This window comes from Bison bison, unplaced genomic scaffold, assembly GCF_000754665.1.
Source record: "Bison bison bison isolate TAMUID 2011002044 unplaced genomic scaffold, Bison_UMD1.0 scf7180017864029, whole genome shotgun sequence".
In the NCBI taxonomy this organism is placed as follows: Eukaryota; Metazoa; Chordata; class Mammalia; order Artiodactyla; family Bovidae; genus Bison; species Bison bison.
In genome coordinates, this window is record NW_011494601.1 from 4,233,893 (window position 1) to 4,256,114 (window position 22,222).

A 22,222-nucleotide genomic window follows, 5' to 3' on the forward strand; every position below is an offset into this window, starting at 1 on the left:
GTCTTAGAATGAGCAGCAATATCCACGCGAACCATCTCAGCCTAGACGCGTCCTCCTCCTCCTCTTCTTCCTCCTCCTCCTCTTCCTCGTCGTCCTCGGTCCACGAGCCCAAGATGGATGCGCTCATCATCCCGGTGACCATGGAGGTGCCGTGCGACAGCCGGGGCCAACGCATGTGGTGGGCTTTCCTGGCCTCCTCCATGGTGACTTTCTTCGGCGGCCTCTTCATCATCTTGCTCTGGAGGACGCTCAAGTACCTGTGGACCGTTTGCTGCCACTGCGGGGGCAAAACGAAGGTAACGCGCGCCCCGGGCGCCTCCTCCCTGCGCCAGCCCCGCCGCTTCTCGGCGTCCCCTGCAGCCCACCTCCTTGCTCCTCAGCGCGCCGTGCCTCCCTCCATCCTTGCCTGCCTGCCCCTCGCCGTCTTCCCTTCCCTCCGCTCTCCCGGCGCCCGCCAATTGGGGCAGCGGCCGGCGCACCGAGGGTGAGGAATTGCCCCCAGCGGATGCGCTCCGGGACGCGGACGCCCCATCCCGACCTTTTAATTTATTATAGGGTTGTTTGCGGCAGCGGCTGGGGCCGAGACGGGGTACGCGCGCCGCTCGGGGGCCCGTGGTGCGGAGTTAGGGAGAGCCGACCGGGCGGGCACCGAACAAGCTGGGGGCCACGGGTGAGCTTTCCGCGCGGCTCACCTGCCCGGGCTGGGCTCCTTGTGGTGGGCGAGGGGGAGCACGTCAACTCGCACTTTAGAAACCTGTTGGGGAGGTGAGTCCGTGGAATCAGAAAAGGAAAATCCTATAGGCAGGGAGGACATCTTTTGGAACTAGGGAATCCCAAGGGAGGAACATGATCAGAGGGCGTGGGGCACCTGGAGGGGCGAGAGAAAGTTGGGGAGTAGCATCCCACTTTTAGAGACAATTCGCGGAGGCTGCCGCTTTAGGAATGTAGTGAGGTGGCAAGCCTGACATCCCCTCCCTCTGTGACTCTTAGATATTATCCTGGAACTGACTCTCTCTCCAAGTTCTTCGGCATCTGTGTTCTCGCCCCCAGGCCACCGCCTTTAGGTCCGCGAAAATGCCACCGACAGCGTGGCGCTGGAGCTGGGGGTGGACCACCGAGAGCCGGCCAAGGCCGCGGTGCTCACGCGAGCCTCCTCCCCGACGTTGTTGAGGTGGCTGGATGTTGGCTATTCCTGGCGCAGAGACGCCCACCAGCACCCGGGCTCACTACACCTTATGCGCGGTTGCTAGGCTGACTGCCTGGTCTGTCGCGTCGTGTCCCTAGAGATGTCCTCTCTCCACCGCCCCCCCCCTCCCCCGCACTGGCTGAAGGTGCGGGGGACAGCTTTTCATAGAAAACTGCAGGATAAAAAAAGAAAGAACTGGAAAAAAAAAGAGTGGCCGGGCTGCTTTCTGTTTAGATCACTTTTTAATCTAGGGGTCTAACCAGTGCTAGCGTGTTCAGAGGGAGGGGGGATCAGAGAGGGACAGCGAACTGTGCATGGTAGAAGCAGATCTCACGTATTTTCTAATAAAGTTAGTCCGAGGACCCCTCAAACTTCCACAGGGCACGGCAACTTGTAGCAGCCTCCTTAATTGCTTCTGAGAGGGAGTAGGTAAGACAGGGGCTATGTATGACACACGAGGGTGAAAGGAAGCTCTGGCTTTCTCTCCTGATCATTAATTATACATCCTGTCTGGTACTGGGGCTCAGCTGTGTTTTGTGGCAGCACATTTGTGTTTTGGAAAATACTGATGTGTTGGAAATAAGGGAGAAAAATAAAAGCCATCATCCGATCCTTCCTCCTACTTCTCTGAGACCTCCAGATGTTAGCCAGCCAGTTTTCTCTGGAGATACCTTCTTGGCCATAGCGGTTTCTCCTTACTTGTCAGGGTGGAAGACCTCCCACATTCCAGAGAAGCCAGCAGGTTACACAGGATCCTAACCCTGGGACCCCCCTAGACCTGGCCCCTTGCCCAGCCCTCCTGACTGGGCGCCTGTTCATGTTGTCCTTGTTGTTTAGTTGGTAAGTTGTGTTGGACTCTCTTCCGGTGACCCCATGGACTGTAGCCCACCAGACTCCTCTGTCCATGGGATTTCCTAGGCAAGAATACTGGAGTGGGTTGCCATTTCCTTCTCCAGGGGATCTTCCGGATCCAGGGATAGAACCCGCATCTCCTGCATTGCAGGCAGAGTCTTTACCCCTGAGCCACCTAGGAAACCCACGCTTATTCATAGAGTCTTCTTATTCACACATTCCCTCTCCTCTGCCTCCCCAGCAGTCTTCAGTCTGGGAATGTTTTTCCATTACGGAGATTCTGTGACTACCCTTGGGGGGCGGGGCGGGGAGAAGAGTCGTACAAATCTCAAATGTTTTCTAGACTGATTTTAGTGAATTTAAATGACCTCTTATCTTTCAGGAACTGGGCAGGCTTGATCATACTGAGAACTTTTCTTTCAGTGAGTGAAAATAAGTTTCAGTGTTTTTGTGATCCTGGGGTTTTAAATGCAGCTTCTGAAGTCTTTTTACTGTAGGAGGTTCATCAGTGCTATGGCAGTGCCTGTGGTGACATGCGGATTGGATATTTCACGTAGAGTCTCTTTCCTAAATGATGACCAAGCATAACTTCTGTAAGTTTTCTCAAGAAAATCGTTTTTTGGCAACAATCATTTAAAAAGAACAACCCCCTTATATCAAGCTATATTTTGAAGCTCCAGTACATGCCAAGTTGACATAACCGGAAGTGTCTACAAAGAATCAGCCTGGAACGAGAGATGCTTGCAGTTGGTTGGGAAGATGTGAGGCCAGTATAGAATGAGATAGGGTTACTTTTTGTGTCTTCAGAGTCCTTTTTAAAAACATGCCTAGGATCACTGCCCCTTGATTTGCTCAATTAAACAAGTGTGTGTAGCCATCTCATTTTGCCCAATAGTAGTTACTTGGGCCTTTTATAAACTTTTCTTTCTACCCTTGAGGTCTGTATTTTTACTGCAGTCTCTCTCTGTTTTTTCTTTTTTTTTTTGTCCTTCATTCTTTTTGCTTTCCAAGTATTTAGTAGTTGTCAAGATGCCGTTCAGAAGAATGCATTTGGCTTCACTTTGGAATAATTATTTTAGTGCTGGGTTTCCCAAGCAAACCAAGGCTGCTTTTCCTTACTATTCTACCAGCTCTCAGATATGTTCACCCTCATCCTGATTTAGCCCCAAGGTGGTCTGACCTGGAGCTAGGGTCTTATTCACATCTGAAACTCTAGGGGAATAAGCTTCAGCTGGAGCTCTGGAATTACAGCATTTGGCCTCTGGGACTATACCATCCTTTTCGATCAAAGGAGCCTGAAACTGGGTGTACATCAAGAGGCATCTCATCCTTAGTCCCTCTGACCTCTGAATCTCAAATTGTGAATGACTTCACTGTTCTGAAAAGAATGGCACGTGGGCTTCTTTAGGGAACAAAAGACAAAAAAGAATCCCGTTTTCTCGCTGTTTGGAACTTGGGCACAGTCATTCCGGTATTACAGTCTTTGCTGTATTTTTTCACCTCATGGTCTTTTTCTCTGATGGGTTTCATCAGAGCCCTCCATTCACTTGGCTGTGACGTTTCCAGGTTGAAGCCAGCCGCAGACTGTAGTGAACAAGGAGCTGCTCTGGCAGCCTTGATAAGGGTGTGACCTTGAAGGCGTGGTTTTAGTCTCTCTGGTCTCTTTCCTGCTGTGTGAAATATGGGGTTGAATTCTGTGAGTGCTACTGCCCCTTCCTGCCCTGGGACCCAGTGGAGGATAGTAGAAGGAGTTGGCGATCTATGGGTAAAGTGTCTAGCTCAGGACACATTTTGTAATTCTCCAGCTTCAGAGTGCTTGTGTGTCTTTATTTCCACCTTCTGCTCTTCCTCCAGCCTGCAGGCTGCTTTGCTTTAAATGCCTGGGGAAACTGAGGCCAGTTTCCTACGGTGGTGTGGTTTGCTGGGAGGGGCCTCGCGTGGCCAGGCATAGACTCATCCTTTTCTCTGTGCAAGCCATCCTCCTCGGAGAAGTTTGTGTTCGATCAAGTCTGGTCTGCACGTAATGAATTATGGAGGTATTGTCTTCATGGCTGTGTCTGAGAAAACAACACGTTTTCTCTGTCAGGCTCGTGACTAATATAAACATCAGATCCCATTACGGCTTGGTGATTACCCAGGGTCTGGCCTGGCACGTCCAATCAGGGCTGGAGCTTCGGAGCCTCAGAATTCTTGATTCCAGATTGGCCCTGGTGCCTCATCTCATCCTGGAGATCGGCGGCACTGGATGACCTTCAGATGCTCCGCTTTGATGGCATCACTTAAGGTGGCCTTGGAGAAGCGCTCAGGTCCCAGGCACCGGGGAGCTGCAGGTGACCTTCCTTGTCCTGAGAGCTTTTTCTCCTTGTTCCTGGCTCTCCCTGTGGAAATGCACGCTTCTGTAGAGACACTGCAGTCAGACAGACCCGAGTACAAATCGTGGAGCCCACGCTTGTTACCTGGGCATCTGTGGCTGGCAGCCCAGTTAAGCTGTTTGTCTTCACCTGTAAGAAGAGCGTGATGATGCTTCCTTTGTAGGTTTCTTATAAGGAGGGACAGTACTGGGTATATACCACCCAGGAAATGCCTGTTACTTAGCAGGCCTGTCAGTAGGAGATCTCATGGCTTCACAAGACGGCGAGTTTAAAATTTTCTCCTTAAGTCCTTGAACTTTTGACCCTGGAAGGGCACTAACTACAACAAATAGAAGTTTGAACCAAAAGGGACCTCTAGACCCTGAAGTTGGTTGTCCTTGGATCTGAGACTGAGATTTGGACTCATGACTCTTGGCTGCTGCTAGTCTGGCAGGTGGGGGAGGGGCAGCCTGGGAAGGCTCCTGGACGTGGATGTGGATATGGAGAAGAGCTTGGCAGTTGGCTAGTGCTTTGATGGTGGGGAAGAGAGTGGATGAGCCTCGTCATCGTGCGGCTCCAGGAGCTGCAGACCTAGTGCAAGTGAAAGGTTTGGTGGCCATGTATGGCTGTCTAATGTCCCTTGAGAAGGGATGAATTCCACCCCTGTTATCCCCAGTCCAGTGCTCACAGACCTGTTCCCCTGAGGCTGTGACAGTTTCCCCACCAGGGTGCCCTCTCCCCAGACCAGCTCTACCCTGGTGGTCCCCAGAGCGGTATTTCCTCCAGTGTGTTCTGTGGAGCACATGCCCTTGCATTTACCTTGTGAAACAAAATTGAAAGTCAAGACACAGCTTACTTTCTGACATAGCTGACATAGCTGCGGGCCCTTGGAGAGTCAAATCACAGGTTGGGAGAAGTTCCACGGGAGAAGAATTGGGTAAACTACCCTTGGCCATACTCACTTTGAGCAGCTCAGCTTAGGTGTCAGGGTCACTGGGTAGCATCCCAGAGTCAGCCTGTGACCTTGGGTAAGGACTTTGCCACTTTGTACCTCAGTCTCCTCATCTGTATGCTAGGGATCATCGCAGAGCACAGCCCCTTGGGATAGGTACTCTAGGGGACCCCACTTTATAGCTTTTCCTAGGAGGACACCAGTGACTGCGAACCATGTTCTGGCCCTGCTTCCGGGTGCCCGGGGGCCTAAAGAGCTGCCCTAGTGTGTGGCCTTGGGGAGAAAGGACTCCCAGGGCAAGGATCACTAGGGCCTTCTTTCCTGGATGGGGACATCCTCTGTGTGGCTGTTACAGGGAGTTCTTGCTTTGGGTCTCTCTCTGGCCAGGGCAAGAGGAGCCTGGTGCTGAAGCAGTCAGGTTGGCATTGGATTACAATGCCAGGACCTCCTTCCCAGTGTGGGCAGCCGGGGTGTCCCTGCTCACAGTGGCAGTGGCTGTGCTAGCCTGTGAATCACAGGAGCCAACACCATCTTCCTGGGACGTCAGAGCTGTGGTGCTCCTGCTGGGATGCCCCTGTGGTTCGCACGAGAGGGGCCGTGTTGGTGCCGTGATGCCACAGCTCCTGGAGCCCTGAGGGGAACCCTTTTCTCTGCAAGCCCTGTCTGGGGGTCAGGCAAGGTTGGCCTCCCGCAGGACCTCTGACCTCCCAGAGCCTTTCTGTGCATAGCAGGGAGCAGATCAACAGAGTGTTCTTTTATGAAATGCTTCTTTTCTTAAAAAAAAAAAATATTTATTTCGCTGTTTCAAGTCTTAGTTGCAGCACACGGGATCTTCACTGTTCATTGTGGCAGGCGAACTCTTAGCTGCACCTTGTGGGATCTACTTCCCTGACCAGAGATGGATCCTGGGCGCCTTGCATGGGGAGTGCAGAGTCTCAATCACTGGGTCAGCAGGGAAGTCCCTGAAATGCATCAGGTGGAACGCTGACCCTGGGCACATGGAGAAGGATGCTCGGGGGGGCCCAGCCTCAGAGGCAGGGTGTGCACTCTGGGGAGAAGGCTCCAGGGCTGTGCAGTTGGGGTGTCAGATCTCCTCCTCCAAAGGCCAGAGGGAGCATCAGTCTGTTTGCTCCTGGTGCTTCTCGCACCTTAATATGTACACGAATCACCTGGGGAACTAGTGGGATGCAGATTCTGATTCAGAAGGTCCAGGGTGGGGCCTGAGACTCTGCATTTCTCATGAGACACAGGTGCTGGGCAGACCACTCTTTGAGAAGCAAGTATCCGGTCCCTTCCTCAGTCTCCAAGCAGTCCCTCTCTGAAGACAGGGCTATTTTAAAATATGGAAGTTCCCATTTCCTCAGCATGGGAAGGGATGAGAAGAGGAAGGTTCACTGTGCCAGGACAACCGGGTCGAGAAAACTCGGCTCAGGCCTCTTCTTGCTGCAGTTCAGTCTGGACCCTCGAGGCTAAAGCTGATTGTTGGCGTGTCTGCGCCCAAGGAACCCACAGAGCCCTTGGTTTGGGCTTGGGTCATGGTGGCCAGGGCAGCATCCTGCAGATGTGTGGGGTGTGGTCCATGTGTCGCCCACAGGCTCTCCCTCGTGCCAGTGGGTCCCACTGCAAGGGGTGAGACTTTCCGAAGTCCAGGATGGCAACTCAGCCAAACCACCCTCTTGCAAAATTAGAGGCTCTTGGTGGAGCGGGGGCTGCTCTGTGGTGAAGCTCTGGGAGGCCAGCTGCTGGCCATGCCCTCCGGACTGTTTGAAGTTGGTGGGCCGCAAAACTGCAGCCTGATTTTCCATAGAGACCCGGGTGGGCCTTCCCAAACCCTCTCACAGAGGGTGCAGTGTGAGAGGATTGGGCTTAAGACCTGATCACTGAGTGTGGAGAGGTGGGTGGCCCTGAGCTGTACCGCACTCCAGGGGTACTCCTCCACAGTTCCAGCAGGGGCAGTTGGAAGTAGCTTGTTTTCTCACCCTGCTGTCGGGTTTTTCACGGCTCGTACTGTCAGAGTCTTTTTCCTGGAGATGTGCTTCTTGTGTTGTTCCATTGTCAAAGGGGAGAACCTGGAATAGACATTTATCTTGAGCATCTTCAGCTTAAATGAAGGCCTTAGCATGATGCATGGCACACAGTAGGTCCTCAAATAATTTAAAAAAAAAATTTGGCTGCACTGCGCGGCATGTGAGATCTTGGTTCCCCGACCAGGGATTGAACTTGTATCCCCTGCTCTGGGAGCATGGAACCCCAACCAGTAGATCGCCAGGGAAGTCCCAGTCCTCAGATAAATCTTATGGTTATTATTATTGTTGTTTTTGCTTTTGTTCCATAGTAAGTGCATCCTGTGTTCCAGGAACCAAGCTAGGTGCTAGAAGAGAAATAAGATCGAGTCTGTTTGATGGAGGGGAGGGAAAAATTCAGTTATCTTCTCATGGGTACACATATGTCTGGTCTCTGAGTTGCCTGCAAACCTGCCTGAGGGCAGGACGAGTTGTGTAAATATAAGCAAACATGTATTTTGGGTGGGTCCTTTCCACAGTGGTTTTTGAGTGGGCGTGAGGGGAGCTGTGTGGGAATGTTATAGGTACAAATAGAGTTTGCTGATCTTTAGGGTAATTTCTTAGAAGCTATGGAGAAACTCTGAGTGAAAGAGATGGGTTTGATTCAGTGACAAAATGATATTTGAGTCACTTCTGAATTTAAGTTTTCATGCCACCCTGGTCTCCCCTGACCAGTGGGTAACAAGCATTAGTTCATGACGAGCCCTTGTTCTTGAGCTGTATGAGTCAGCCAGGGGATGGAAGGACAGCTTCAAAACAGTGGCAGTCTGAAGATGGGCTTTGCTTTGTTTGGGACATTATTTGGTGATTGTCCTTGGGGGATTGTGTCTAATTGCCAGTTTGGAAATGTAACTGGCATTCCGGGTCCAGAATGGATCTACTTAACATCGTCAAGCTGAGCCTCGGAATCATCTCCGTGTAAGATCTCATTACCTGGGTGACTAATGCTTCTTTACATGGCCAAAAGAGAAATTATTTAAAACATCTCATTTACTGTGTTCTTTATGCTGCTTCACTGGCCTCCCTGCTAGGCTTTTCCAGGGGACCAGATCCGGTTGACTCTGGGCCTTTCAAAGGTAGTTAACAGGAACTTCTGTGTTTCTTCCTTCTCCCCTTTCTCCTGCTCTCCATCCTTTTCCTGACTTCCCTTCTTCCCTGTGGTTCCTGCCAAGCCCAGGAGCAGAGGGACTGAAGTCTGCAGGTTAGTGGACAGCAATGAGGGCTTGATCTTGCAAGTTTAGAAGCGTGTGGGATTGTGACGTTGTAAGTATAGAAAGGTACTTTGGGGCTGGGGTCCTACCTCCTCTTCAGCACCAGTGCTAGGAGCCCTCTGCCCCATCTCTAGAGGAGACAGGGGTGTTCATGGTCTTCTGAAGTCACCTTTCCATAGAGGGCACAAACCCACCTTTAAATGGAAAGGTCTTTCTCCTTGCACTAGCCGCTCTTTGCTTCTGGGGTATTTCTGGGACATATGGAACACGTCTTGGTAGGTGATGGATTTTGGATTCAGTCCAGTCCAGAAAGGCCCAGGGCTGGTTTAGGTTTAGTTGTCAGCAATGATCTTGAGATGTAGAATTCCCTTGACTTTTGTTGCTACCATGCAAACCACCTTCTTTTTTTTCTCATGACTCTGTCTAGTCCTTCTTCCCCAGAAGTGGTGAGGCTTCCCCATGTCCTGTTCCCCACAGTTTGCACTAAAAAAATTTTTTTTTTAAGATTTACTTATTTATTTATTTTGGCCTGTGGTGGGTCTTTGTTGCTATATGTGGGTTTTCTCTAGCTGCAGCAAGTGGGCCGCACTTCGTTGTAGGCTTCTCATTGTGGTGGCTTCTCTAGGCACACAGGCTTGAGTAGTTGCAGCATGTGGGCTCCGTGGTTGCATCTCCTGGGCTGTAGAGTGTGGGCTCAGTAGTTGAGGTGCATGGGCTTAGTTCTCTGTGGCATGTGAGATCTTTTTGGACTAGGGATTGAACTGGTGTCCCTTGCATTGCAAGATAGATTTTTAACCACTAGACCACCAGGGACGTCCTTGTGTGGGTCTTATTGGACGCTGGGGGTGAGGACATGGCTGTCCCTGAGCCATCAGGTCACCTCTTTGTCACTGGATCGTGCCTGGCATTTCCAAAGTTCAGCTTCTTTCAGAGTTTAGTGCTGAGCTTGGCTGACAGCAGATGTGATTTGGGGGTGATGCCAAGAATCCAGATGTGGAGTGTGGATCCTTTGTTAAGAAGCACAAGTTGGACTCTGCTTTCTAGGTGTTGGCTGCTCCCAAAGGATGGAGAACAGACAGCGATCTTGAGCCTCTTTTTGAAACATTTAAATACAGCTGCTTCTAGAATTGAAGATTATTCCTCTCCAACTGCTCATCTTATCTCTTCTCCTCTGGGCTTCTCTATACCACTGCTGTCATTCTCCCTATTTTGCTGAGCAGAAACAAATCAGAGCAGAAAGAGAGCATGCAAGAGGGGAGGGTGGAGGAGGGCAGTGGGGAGCAGGAGATGCTCACACAAAGAAAAGTAGAATTTCTCTTCTGGAAACTGGAGGTTAGATAAATATATAATTGGATGGATTTTGTTTTTAGTCCCTTCACCTTTGTCTTAATGAATAAATCATGATAAGTGACCTCACCCCCAAAGTGTGCAGAATGATATAAAGACCAGTGGAAAGCATGCTTTCCCTCTTGGAAGAGTTTAGCTTTTCAAGTGAGAAGTTCCCTCTGATTAACTGCTACCGTGAGGTGTGTGTGGCCCTGTGACCCAGCCGCCCAGGGTCATAAGGTTTCTGGGGGCTTTTCTTCTTTGTGCATCTGTTTACGCAGGAGCAGCGTTCTTTTCTTTGGGAGAGGATGCTGTATGAACTTGTTTTCTCTATACTTGACTTTGGAAAGTAGACTTTTTGTGGCTCTGGAAGGGGAAAAAGTAGATGTACAATGATTAACAATGGAGAGCTCAGAGATAAGGGCCCTGAGGCTCGGAGGAAAGATCTGGAAGGTGAAAGGGTTTATCCAAGTGCCGGGGATTTTCATGGCCAACATTAGCTGGCCGCCGCTTAATATATTGTTTATTTTCTTTGTGCATCTGGGAGCACTTTGCTCATAGTGCTCAGCGGCATTGATTTAACTGCTCATGAGTTACGACCATTTCTCCCATAGATTGTGGCAGCCACAGCTGACCAAGTGGTAAGATTCTTGAAGAATACAGGAATGGTGTCTTAAGCTGAGCCCATCAGAGAAGCCAGTGATTTGCCTGTCTTAAAGAAATCCATTTCTTAATGTTCGTGTACTACCGTCTTCCCCGTAAGATTTCTTTTTCAGTTTGTGTTTCGAACTTTTGTCCTTAATCTTAAAGTATGTATATATGCGTTGTAGAAGATGTAGGCAGGACAGAGAGGCACTAAAAGAAAAAGGGATGCCTCAAACCCGTCGTGATGGCTACTATGTCAGAAGCCCAGAAAACAGCACGTGTTGGTGAGGATGTGGAGAAATTGGAACCCTGGTGCACTGGGAATGCAGGATGATACAGCTGTGATGGGAAGTGTATGGTGGCTCCTCAGAAAAGCTGAAAATAGAACTACCACCTGACCTAGCAGTTCTACTACTGGGTACATATCTAAAAGAAGAGATTTGTGTATTTCTGTTCATATCAGTGTTATTCATGATAGGTGGAAGCAACCCAGGTGTCCAAAGATGGATAAATGGATAAACAAAATGTGGTATGTACATTCAATGAAATATTATTCAGCTTAAAAAGGAAGGAAATTCTGATGCGTGCTACAACATGGATGTACCTCAAGGACATTATGTGGGGTAAAATAAGCCAGTCGTGAAAGGCAAAATACTGTGTGATTCTACTTATGTTGAGGCGCCTAAATTCCTAAAGACAAAAGTAGAATGATGGTTATTGGGGGGTGGGGGGATGAGGGAATTGTTGTTTAATGGATATAGAATTTCAGCTTTGCAGGATGAAAAGGTTCTTCATGGTAATATGAATATACTTAATATTACCAAAAGGACTTCCCTGGTGGCTCAGATGGTAAAGTGTCTGCCTACAATGCGGGAAACATGGGTTCGATCCCTGGGTCGGGAAGATCCCCTGGAGAAGAAAATGGCAACCCACTTCAGTACTCTTGCCTGGAAAATCACATGGATAGAGGAGCCTGGTAGGCTACAGTCCAAGGGGTCACAAAGAGTCGGACACAACTGAGCAACTTCCCTTTAATGTTACCAAATGGTGCACTTGAAAATGGTTAAGATGGTTAAGTTTATGTCTATTTTCCCACTGTTAAAATTTTTTTAAGAAAGGAAGAAAATCCCTCTAAACCCCACTTCCTGGAGTTTGTCATCATTATCTTTGAGCACATTCTTCACTGTGGTGCTCATGTTGGTTGGTGGGGCAGCTGATATCTTTCCTCCAAGGTCTGGTAACAGGCAGTCCTGGGAGAAGTTTCCTGGCTGGCCTTGTTTGGTTCTGATGGTACCCATAGTGGGAGCAGAAGGACAGACCCAGCAACTCTCTTTCTGCCAGTGAGTCTCGTTTGATAGTGTGTGAAGTGAAAGGACACTGGATTTTTAATTTTTTTGCCTCCGTCTTGAGGCATGTGGTAACTTAGTTCTGGAACCCATGCCCCCTACATTGGAAGCATGGAGTCTTAACCACTGGACTATCTAGGAAGTTCGTGTGTTTTTTATTTTGACATATAAGTAGCTATAGTATCGTAGGCAAGTCACGTCTCCAGGCCCTAGCTTTCTCGTGTGAAACATGCTCTCTGATTCATTTCAGGGAGATTTCAGTAGACAGCTAATTTTTTTTTAAATTAGAAAATTTTTAATACCAAAAACATTTTTTTATTGGAGTATAGCCGATTATCAATGTCATGGTAGTTTTAGGTGAACAGCAAAGGGACTCACCCATACATACACATGTATCCACTCTCCACCAACCCTCCCCCCATCCAGGCTGGCACATAGCATTGAGCAGAGTTCCATGCGCTATGCAATAGGTCTTTGTTGGTTATCCATTTTAAATACAGCAGTGTGTACATGACCGTCCCAAAGTCCCCAATTATCCCTTCTGCCTGGCAACCATAAGTTCATTTTCTAAGTCTGTGAGTCTCTTTCTGTGTTATAATAAGTTCATTTGTATAATTTCTTTTTAGATTCCACCTGTAAGAGATGTCATATGACATTTCTGCGTCTCTGTCGGACTTAGTTCACTCAATATGACACTGTCTAGATCCATCTATGTTGCTGCAAATGACATTATTCCATGCTTTTTAATGGACAGCCATTTCTTAAATCGGATTTTAGAGCTGTCACTCTTACCTGATAAAGAACCCGAGATTAACTTACCCAAGGCAGTGGGTCCAGGGAGCAGGTCTGGTTCCTCAGTGAATCCCCAGAGTGAAATTTGATTGACCTGTTCTCAGAACTTCCATATTGATTTTGATGAGGTGGCATATTTAAGAATGACAGTCTGGGGACATAGGCCCATTGGAAATACTATCAAACTTAGCATTAAAAGAAAAAAGAGTCTCAGAAATAGGTTTTTGTGACTGTGCTGTTACTTCAGATGACATAACCACACTGTTATTGAAGTTTTGGTTTTAATTTCTGACATAACCACACTGTTATTGAAGTTTTAGTTTTAGTTTCTGATGTGGGGGAGAGGCTGAAAAGGTCTTAGATTATAGTTGTTGCTGTGGTTCAGTCGCCAAGTCGTGTCCGACTCTTTGCGACCCCATGGGCTTAGATTATAGACTAGACTATAAACAGTCCACTATGATAGACCGGCTTTGTTGAGGTTGGGAATAAAAAGAAACATCTGATTTGAGAGGAGATCATGCGTACTTTCATGCTTTTCCTTAACTCGGCCCAGAAGATAACTCCAAAGCGAGAATGTTCATCTCAGTCGTATTCCACGGCGTTCCAGTGGCCAAAATGAGGGATAAGATGACCACAGTGTCTGTGGCAAAGGAGAGCATGTCCGATGGAGTCAGTAACTTCTGAAGTGCCGCCCCTCCCTGCCCGGACCCCCCACCCCCGCCTCAAATCATAGCCAGCACATCAGAACCTGCTGAATAGTCTCTTAGGTTATATAACATTAATCAGATTATGCTACTAGGGCCATGTATTAAATTTTAACTTGCCACAGATCCATTCTGTTAATACTTCACAGATCCACAGAGTGCCAGGTAGTTTGGGGGCTTTATCGAACGAATTGGTGATGATGTAGGACTTGACGAGGCCCAGATAAAAATACTTTCCTTAGATTTTCTGTTATATTTTAACTTTTATTGGAGGGTTGCAGGCATCCTGCAAGTATTTCTTACAAAATAAACTAAAAAATTGAAGACCATAGTTTTTTTTTTTTTTAATCTGTTGTACTGAACAGTTGATTTCTGGCCATGAGCCAGTTAGGACAGAAATTTTTTTGAAAGCTCTGGAAGCTTTTCATTTTCCAGTGACAGGCGATGCAAGCACTCTACTTTTAATTGGACCCTTCTTTAAGTCAGGAGCTGAAATGTTATCATGCAGATCTCTCCTGAGTTGCATGGAAACTAATAAAATCACGAAGGTTTCTACTTGTACTCTATGAACACAGACTGTAATGAAACTGAAACAGCTATCTCCAGGGATGATGCTATTTAAATGCTAGGCAAGGCTTGACAGCAGTTTTAATGGTGAAAAGAAAAGCCAGTGAGAGAGCACTCCCATTCTCTCCTCCCCGCCCCACCGTGCGGGTTCACCCTGCCCCTCTTTGCTTCCTGACCTTGGAGAGATTGACTCAGAGCAGAGACCTGTCACTGTTAGTAAATCCTGCCTACCACCTGTTGTAGAAAACAGCACCTGTTCTCAAACATTCTCTCTTGGTCTTTTCTCTCCCTCCTCAGACATTGCATTGATCTCCACACTTACCAGTGCTTTTGTTTTGCCGAGTCTTTCTGTGTGAACTGGAGTAACTGGCTTTTTAGGGAAAAAATTTAAGAAACTTTTTAAAGTAGTTACTATAGCATCGAGTGCTCCTTTAAAATTCCATATGTTTATTATGTTGGAGAAGGCAATGGCACCCCACTCCAGTACTCTTGCCTGGAAAATCCCATGGATGGAGGAGCCTGGTGCGCTGCAGACCATGGGGTCACTAAGAGTCAGACTCGACTGAGCGACTTCACTTTCACTTTTCACTTTCATGCATTGGAGAAGGAAATGGCAACCCACTCCAGTGTTCTTGCCTGGAGAATCCCAGGGATGGGGGAGCCTGGTGGGCTGCCGTCTATGGGGTCGCACAGAGTCGGACACGACTGAAGCGACTTAGGAGGAGGAGGATGTTTATTATGTTGTTTAAACCTCAGGACAGTCCTGCAGAGTGAACTTTTTTTTTAAATTAATTAATTAATTTTTGGCTGCTCCAGGTCGTGGTTGCTGCACGCGGTCCTTCTCTAGCTGTGCTGTGCAGGCTTCTCACACGTGGAGAGCACAGCCTCTAGGCACGAGGGCTCAGTAGTTGTGGCTTAGTTACTCCGCAGCATGTGGATCGAACCCATGTCTCCTGCATCGGCAGGCGGATTCTTAAGCACTGGATCACCAGGGAAGTCCTGGAGTGAACCTTGTTGTGATTCCCAGTTTGCAAATTAGGAGACTGAGGCATAGAGGATGTAATTTTCTTTCTTTTTTGGGTAACAAACTTTGAGCATTTGTGTGCCTGGTAGTTCCTAAGCACTTTGTATTATTTAATCCTCGCCACAACCCAGTGACAGAGGCGGTGTCTTCATCCTCACTTTATAGGTTAGGAAACAGAGATGTGGAGAGGTGCAGTGACTTGCTCAGGGTCACCCAGTAGTGAGGGCCAGTTCAGTTCAGATCAGTCGCTCAGTCGTGTCCAACTCTTTGCGACCCCATGAATTGCAGCACGCCAGGCCTCCCTGTCCATCACCAACTCCTGGAGTTCACTCAGACTCACGTCCATCGAGTCAGTGATGCCATCCAGCCATCTCATCCTCTGTCGTCCCCTTCTCCTCCTGCCCCCAATCCCTCCCAGCATCAGAGTCTTTTCCAATGAGTCAACTCTTCGCATGAGGTGGCCAAAGTACTGGAGTTTCAGCTTTAGCATCATTCCTTCCAAAGAAATCCCAGGGCTGATCTCCTTCAGAATGGACTGGTTGGATGTCCTTGCAGTCCAAGGGACTCTCAAGAGTCTTCTCCAACACCACAGTTCAAAAGCATCAATTCTTCGGTGCTCAGCCTTCTTCACAGTCCAACTCTCACATCCATAAATGACCACAGGAAAAACCATAGCCTTGACTAGACGGATCTTTGTTGGCAAAGTAATGTCTCTGCTTTTGAATATGCTATCTAGGTTGGTCATAACTTTTCTTCCAAGGAGTAAGCGTCTTTTAATTTCATGGGTGTAAGTCCAGGCAGTGGGCAGGGGAGCCCATGTGTCTAACCCCTGTACTGCTCACCTACAGTCACTACTGCTGTAGTGGTAGGTGGGCTCTGCTCAGCTCATCCCTCCACATATTGAAGGTAACTTTGGAGACCTAGCACTGAAGAGAGGATATAGTATGTAGAGAGTCAGGCACCGTCCTTAGATAAGATGTGAGATTCCCCTGGACAAGTTTGGAAAGTGCTATCCTATCTGGATAGAAATGAACCTTAAGGATTACCTAGTCCTCTGAGTCTCTCCTTATCTTGGTTTCCCTTGCTGGTCAGAGCAAGCACCTTTTCTCTCCCCAGCAGGCAGGTGCGCTGTGGGCAGCTGTGCATGTTGCTCACTGCACAACTGAGGGCTGCTATGACTTTGACATCAAATAATGCAAGACTGGACATTATGAAATCGGGCAAATATACCATATCCCTGTGATGGGGTGTAGGTGGAGGCATCACATACATATTGGGGCATTTTTCTGATTATCAGTCTTCCTGGAAGTTTGGGATAAAAACATAGTTTTAATATTAACACATATACAGAAGCTATTAGGAGTAGGATGCAGAATTCAAATGTATTTTTAAAAATCTTAAGAAATGGGCAGGAATAGAGGTGCAGATGTAGAGAACGGACTTGTAGGCACAGAGGGGAAGGGTCGGGTGGGATGAATTGAGAGAGTAGCGTTGACGTGTATCCCCTGTGCTGTGCTTAGCTGCTCAGTCGTGTTCAACTCTTTGCAACCCCATAGACAGTAGCCTGCCAGGCTCCTCTGTCTAGGGGGATTTTCCAGGTAAGAATACTGGAGTGGGTTGCTGTACCCGCCTCCAGGAGAGCTTCCCAACCCAGGGATCGAACCCAGGTCTCCCACATTGCAGGCAGATTCTTTGCCATCTGAAGCACCAGGGGAGCCCAAGAATACTGGAGTGGGTAGCCTATCTCTTCTCCAGGGATCTTCCCAACCAGGAATTGAACCAGGGTCTCCTGCATTGCAGATGGATTCTTTACCAGCTGAACTACCAGGGAGTGTAAACCAGATAGCTAGTGGGCAGCTGCCGTGTAGCACAGGAAGCCCAGCTCAGTACTCTATAATGACCTGGAGGAGGTGGGTGGGGTAGGGATGGGAGGGAGGCCCACAAGGGAGGGGACCTCTGCATACTTAGAGCTGATTCACGTAGTTGTACAGCACAAACTAACACAGCATGGTAAAGCAATTTTACTCCAATTAAAAAATAAATTGAAAAAAACAAAAGCAAAACCCTTGAGAGTTTCGTGTGGGAAGGGCAGGGGCACTCATTCAGGAGTGTGTGGAGGAGTGAGATAGTTTGACACCCACCAGCGGAGGCTTCTCAGTAGACTCTGAACCAAGCATCCTGATGTGAAATGATGCCCGACATGCTATTTGCTCATATCTCAAGCTCTGCAACTGTGTTATTAAAAGAATGGAAATTCTATGAAAAGCAAATAAATATCTCTGAATTCCCTGGCCTGCTATAAATAAAGTGCATTTTGAATGTCGGTGGGCCAGAGAATTTAATCTGCACACTCAGAAGGAGGTAGTGGTAACTTATTCAGTGGCTGTGAATCTTCCCTTGCCTTGGAAAGATCGATCCCTCGCCCCCTTCAATTCCATGGCCTGAAAATACATTATTGTATCACATTATGGATTTCTTTCTAACCATTGGACATTGTGGCCTTGTGCCTGCCAAACCCAATGCACAGAATATTTGGTAGCAGATACGAATGGGTCAGTCCACGAATCTTTATCAGTGTGGCCGTTCTTTTTCCAGGGATGCAGGGTTGTGTAAGACATAATTTCCTCCCTGGCAACACCGGTAGCCACATTGCATGGTTCTGGGGTACCATTCCCATGACGGTCATGAATGATGCCCTTGGAATTGTGCACTTTGCAGCCCACACGTCCATACGTGTGACTTTTCTCGGCATCTGGCTGAGTGAGCATAATACAAGTGAAGTTAAAAATGTAGCACGAGGTCCGTAATTCTTAAAGGCCAACCAAGTATGAGAAACGTTAAGAACCCGAGAGTCCAAAAAGGTGGACAGCACTGAGAATTGGTCAGAGTGGGGGTGGCCAGAGAGAGTCCACTGGGGCTGTGGGTTGTAAAAGTGGACCCAGCCTGCCCATCCCTAGGCCTGGCCTCCAGGATAGGCTGCTTTCGTGACTTCTGAGCACCGTGACATAGGGGGCCTCCCGTGCTTGTTCTTAGCATGAGCTTTGGAGAAGGGTGAAAGCTTGCGTGCCTGCCCATGTGGGTCCGTGGGCAAGGAATAACAGGACCCTGAGGATTTGGAAAAGCCCTCTGTTGCTAGCTGTGCTATTTTTAGCTCCCTCCCACGGCCTCCAGGTGTCTGTCAGCAGAGCATCCTGTGCCTGTATGGAAAACGGCTGTGGGGGTCCAGGCCGGCCAGCTAGGCAGAAGCAGTCTTGCTTCCAGGCCTGGTGGCCGGGCCGGGCCTCAGAGGCTGGCAGGCTGCTATAGGTCCGTTGCGTAACTAGCCTTTCCGCTGGTCACGGTGCTGCTGGCTCTGGGTGAGGAGGTCAGGCCAGAATAAACAGGTCCACAGTCCATGGCTCCTCCCCGAGCCCCAGCGTGTTGGGCACACTCATGGGCCTGGTGATGGGCTGGTATGGGCAGGAGCTGCTTTTGCTCTAGAACTGTCTGACCATGGCTGCAGAGTGCCCAGGCCTGGGCTACCTGCCTGGACTGGGAATGGTGGAGATGGCCTGGCCCCATCCATGGCTAATCCGGATGTGGTAGAAGGCTGGGCAGTGGCCTCAGAGATGGTCTACTCCTTCCTTTCCTACCCTCCACGCTGCCTCCCACATCCTTCAGGGCTGGCTCGTGTGCTGGGAAGGTCACCTTCCTGGGAAGCCTTCTCTGCTTGCCTGAGTCGAGGCTTGGTCTCTCTACTGTTACCCCACCTTATCCTCTGTATCCTGTGCGAGCAACATCCATTGAATTCTCCCTGTGGACAGGACTGGTGGTTTTCCTTTCTTTGAACTCCTGTGCCTCCTCCAGGTGGTCCCAGGGAGTGGGCAGCAGGTGTTGGCTGATCAGTAATAGTGTGGCAGCTTGTCTTCAGAAGCTCCCAGTAAGCCACGGATCTGCTGTTCAGACTTTTGGGTAGTGCCCCCTGCCCCACTTTTGAAACAGGGCTGGCTCTGTGACTTGCTTGTAATCAGTAGAATGTGGTGGGAACGGTTTTGCTTCTTCCAAGACATGGTCAGAAGCACCCTTGCAGCTTCCCTCGTGGCTTCCTGGAGAAGGAAGCACACAGGTCCTTCTGGGTATGACACACACTGTTGAGCACTCCACCTGCTTCCTTGGGTTAATCTTCCAGGAGAGGCCATGAGCCTGACCCAGGCTCATATGGAGTAGCCTGACCACCCTGAGAGCTCCATGCTCTGAGAAGAGCAGGTCACTTGGAGAGGCCCGGGGATGTGCTGCCGTGTGGAGGGAGAGACTCTCCAAGGAGCACCAAGGCACCAGACATGGTGGGCAGAGTCGATCTTGGAAGTAGATTGTCCAGCTCCAGCTGACATGAATCAGAGCTGAGCCAGCCAGCTCATCCTCCCTGAGTTTCTGACTTATCAATCATAAATTAAATTAAGTGATTATTTCAAGCCACTGCATTTTGAGGTAATTTTTTATCATAGAACTAGATGACTGGAACACGTAACTATTAAAGGGTGATCGTTCCGCAAACTCTGACTTTTGCCCTCTGTCTGGGTTGCTCTTAGATTTCTTCCTGAGCTCTCTGCACCCAGCCATAGAGGGCTTCCTTCACTTTGCTAAACTTTCCGTTTCTACACCCCTGGGCCTTCACAAACGCCATCCGCTCTACTTGGAATTCTCTTTCCTTGACCTCCCTCTCCTGTTTGTCTAGTGATGTGCTGGTACCTGTTTAACCTCTAGGAAGAACGCCTCGATTTGTACATTTGTCAACACGTTGGTGGCGTTTGTCAGTTTGTAAATATTCCCACCATGGCTGATTCCAAGATAATCAGCATGATGGCACAGAACAGGAGGCAGGTATGTTGTCCATATTATGTGTATGTGGAGACTGAAGCTCAGAGAGGCTTATTTCCCTCCGTAAATCATGGGCAGGCATGGATTCTGGTCTGCTTGGCCTCAGGGACCATGGTCTTTCCGCTGCCCTCCGCTCATGAAGGACTTGGAGCCCATCGTGAGTACAGGCGGCACTGCTGCTGGGCTGGCCCCTTTCTTCTAGGCCAGTGGTTCTTCCATTGCTTCTTTGAGTTACTGCTGGCTCTTCCTCATGCTTTCCACACGTAACCAGTCACAGATAAATTAATTTTTCTCTTGGACCATATTACTCTATCTAGATTCTTTGGTCATGGAAGTGAGAGGGTAACAGGCAGGAAGGCCAGGGATCTCCGAACGGAGGAAATAGCCTGCAAATATCAGACATTTTTATCTCTCTTAAGCGGCAGGAGGAAACAAGCTAGTGATATTTTTTCCTTCTCTATACAAATTTAAAAGGAGGTTTCTCTTAAAATACTGTGTTACCATAACGACACCTGGTTTCACCAGAAGTTAACTATTCTCAAACCTAGAGATAACCAATGCCTTTTTCTTATGGAAATGTTTGTCTTAGGCTATGCTAATGTACTGTGCATTTACCCCAGACTCTGTCTTCAAGTCGGTTCCGCCTCTTGGCTCAGAACCTACTTGACAAACCAGTATGTTATACTCAGATATTGTTCCCCTAATCTATGTAAATGAAACTATTTGTGTGGTGGTCTGCCCTTCTTCAAGATTCAAGTTAATAATTTTATGGCCCAGGATAAACCATTTGGTGCCAAGATTATCCCAAAATACATCTTACGGGTGAGGGGCCTGGTGCCATTCTGAATTTTAAGACATTCCTTTCTTTCATTAACAGACTGCTAGTGACTATATAACATCCAGCTGAAGACTAGCAGGGGGGTACTCTTTCTGCCCCCTTCTGATGCCTATGTCAGACGCTTTCTCTATCTCTTTTATACTTTAATAAAACTTTATTACACAAAAGCTCTGAGCGATCAAGCCTCGTCTCTGGCCCCGGATTGAATTCTCCTCCTCTGGGGGCCAAGAATCCCGGTGTCTTTGTGTGATTCAACAACAACCTTTCAGAAGTATTGAACTAAGAGGGGCCTGTGAGTCCATCTTGAGGCTTGATTAATTCTGTGTATAAGACTGGGTTTGCTGCTGTAATGAGCAATGCTGACATATCGAGGGCTTAATATAGAAGTGTATGTATTGTTCATATAAAGTACCATTGATAGTGTGTGTGGGGTTTTGGGGGTTGGGGTAAGGGACTTGTTCCAAGCAATTGTTCAGGGTTGGTTCCTTTTTTCTGTCTCCCCTGCCGCCTCCCTCCACCCCACAGCTTGTGGGATCCTAGTTCCCTGACCAGGTATTGAACCTGGGTACTCAGCACTGAAAGCGTGGCATCCTAACCACTGGACTGCCAAGGAATTCCCAGGGTTGGCTCCTTATGTCTGTGGATCTGCCATTTCAAAGGGGACGCTAAAGGTCTCTGTTGAATCCTCTGCACCCATCTGACAGATATGGAATGAGAAGTAAGGATCGTGAGGTGTGGTTTTGTGAAAGTGATCCTGGAAATCATTCCCATCACTTCTGCCCACACGGTCCATTGGTCAGAACTTTCACATGGTACCTTAACTGCAAGGTATCCTGGGATACGTAGTGTTCCTAGGAGTAGGAAGTGGATTTGAAGAGCACTCAGTTGGCAGACGGGGCTCCAGAGTGAGACAGAGTGAGGGGTTTTGCTGTCCGCTGCTGGCTCGGCCATAATTAACGATGACCATGACCCAGTAACCACTCTGGGTGTTAATACTGAAAATTAATACTCAGTGTTAAGATGGAATATTCAGAATAGAAATACTGAATATTAAGACAGGGTGCCACTAGGTATCACACACACTGTTGAGCACTCTACCTGCTTTTCCTCACGTGATGCTCTCAAAAAGCCCGTGTTGTAGGTGTTGTTACCGTTATCCTCATTTTGTAGCTGAGCAAACGCTGTGGCTTGCTGTGGGTATAGCATGGGCCCAAGGGACGTCACTTACGAAGTAGCAGGATCTGATCCAAACTCAAAATACTCTGGCTTCAGAGTTTTAAGTCTTAGCCACTTCCTCCACTGCTCTGGGGTTCCCTCAGCTCTCCTCATTCTTGTCCCTGCCTTCATCTTATAAGTTATTCTGCTTCTTAAACACCTTCAGGAACAAATGGACCAAGGGGTTTAAATGCCTCCTCCGTCCACGTTCCAAAGAGAACAGAAGAGAACGCCATCTCGAGTGTCGCCGGGAGACACTGACCCCTGTTCCCCGCTAGAGTAAGGGGTGGAAT

General features: G+C 48.5%; 1 protein-coding gene across 7 annotated transcripts in view; it reads left to right on the plus strand.

The window, feature by feature from the left end:
* The first annotated feature begins 6 nt into the window (after positions 1 to 6).
* KCNMA1 (potassium large conductance calcium-activated channel, subfamily M, alpha member 1) overlaps positions 7 to 22,222 on the plus strand; it is a 772,904-nt gene continuing 750,688 nt past the window's right edge. For all 7 annotated transcript variants that reach the window (XM_010834186.1, XM_010834188.1, XM_010834189.1 and 4 more), the window contains exon 1: positions 7 to 296. In XM_010834186.1, the coding sequence (XP_010832488.1) occupies positions 9 to 296 (288 nt within the window). In that variant the 5' untranslated portion in view covers positions 7 to 8. The remainder of the gene's footprint in view (positions 297 to 22,222) is intronic.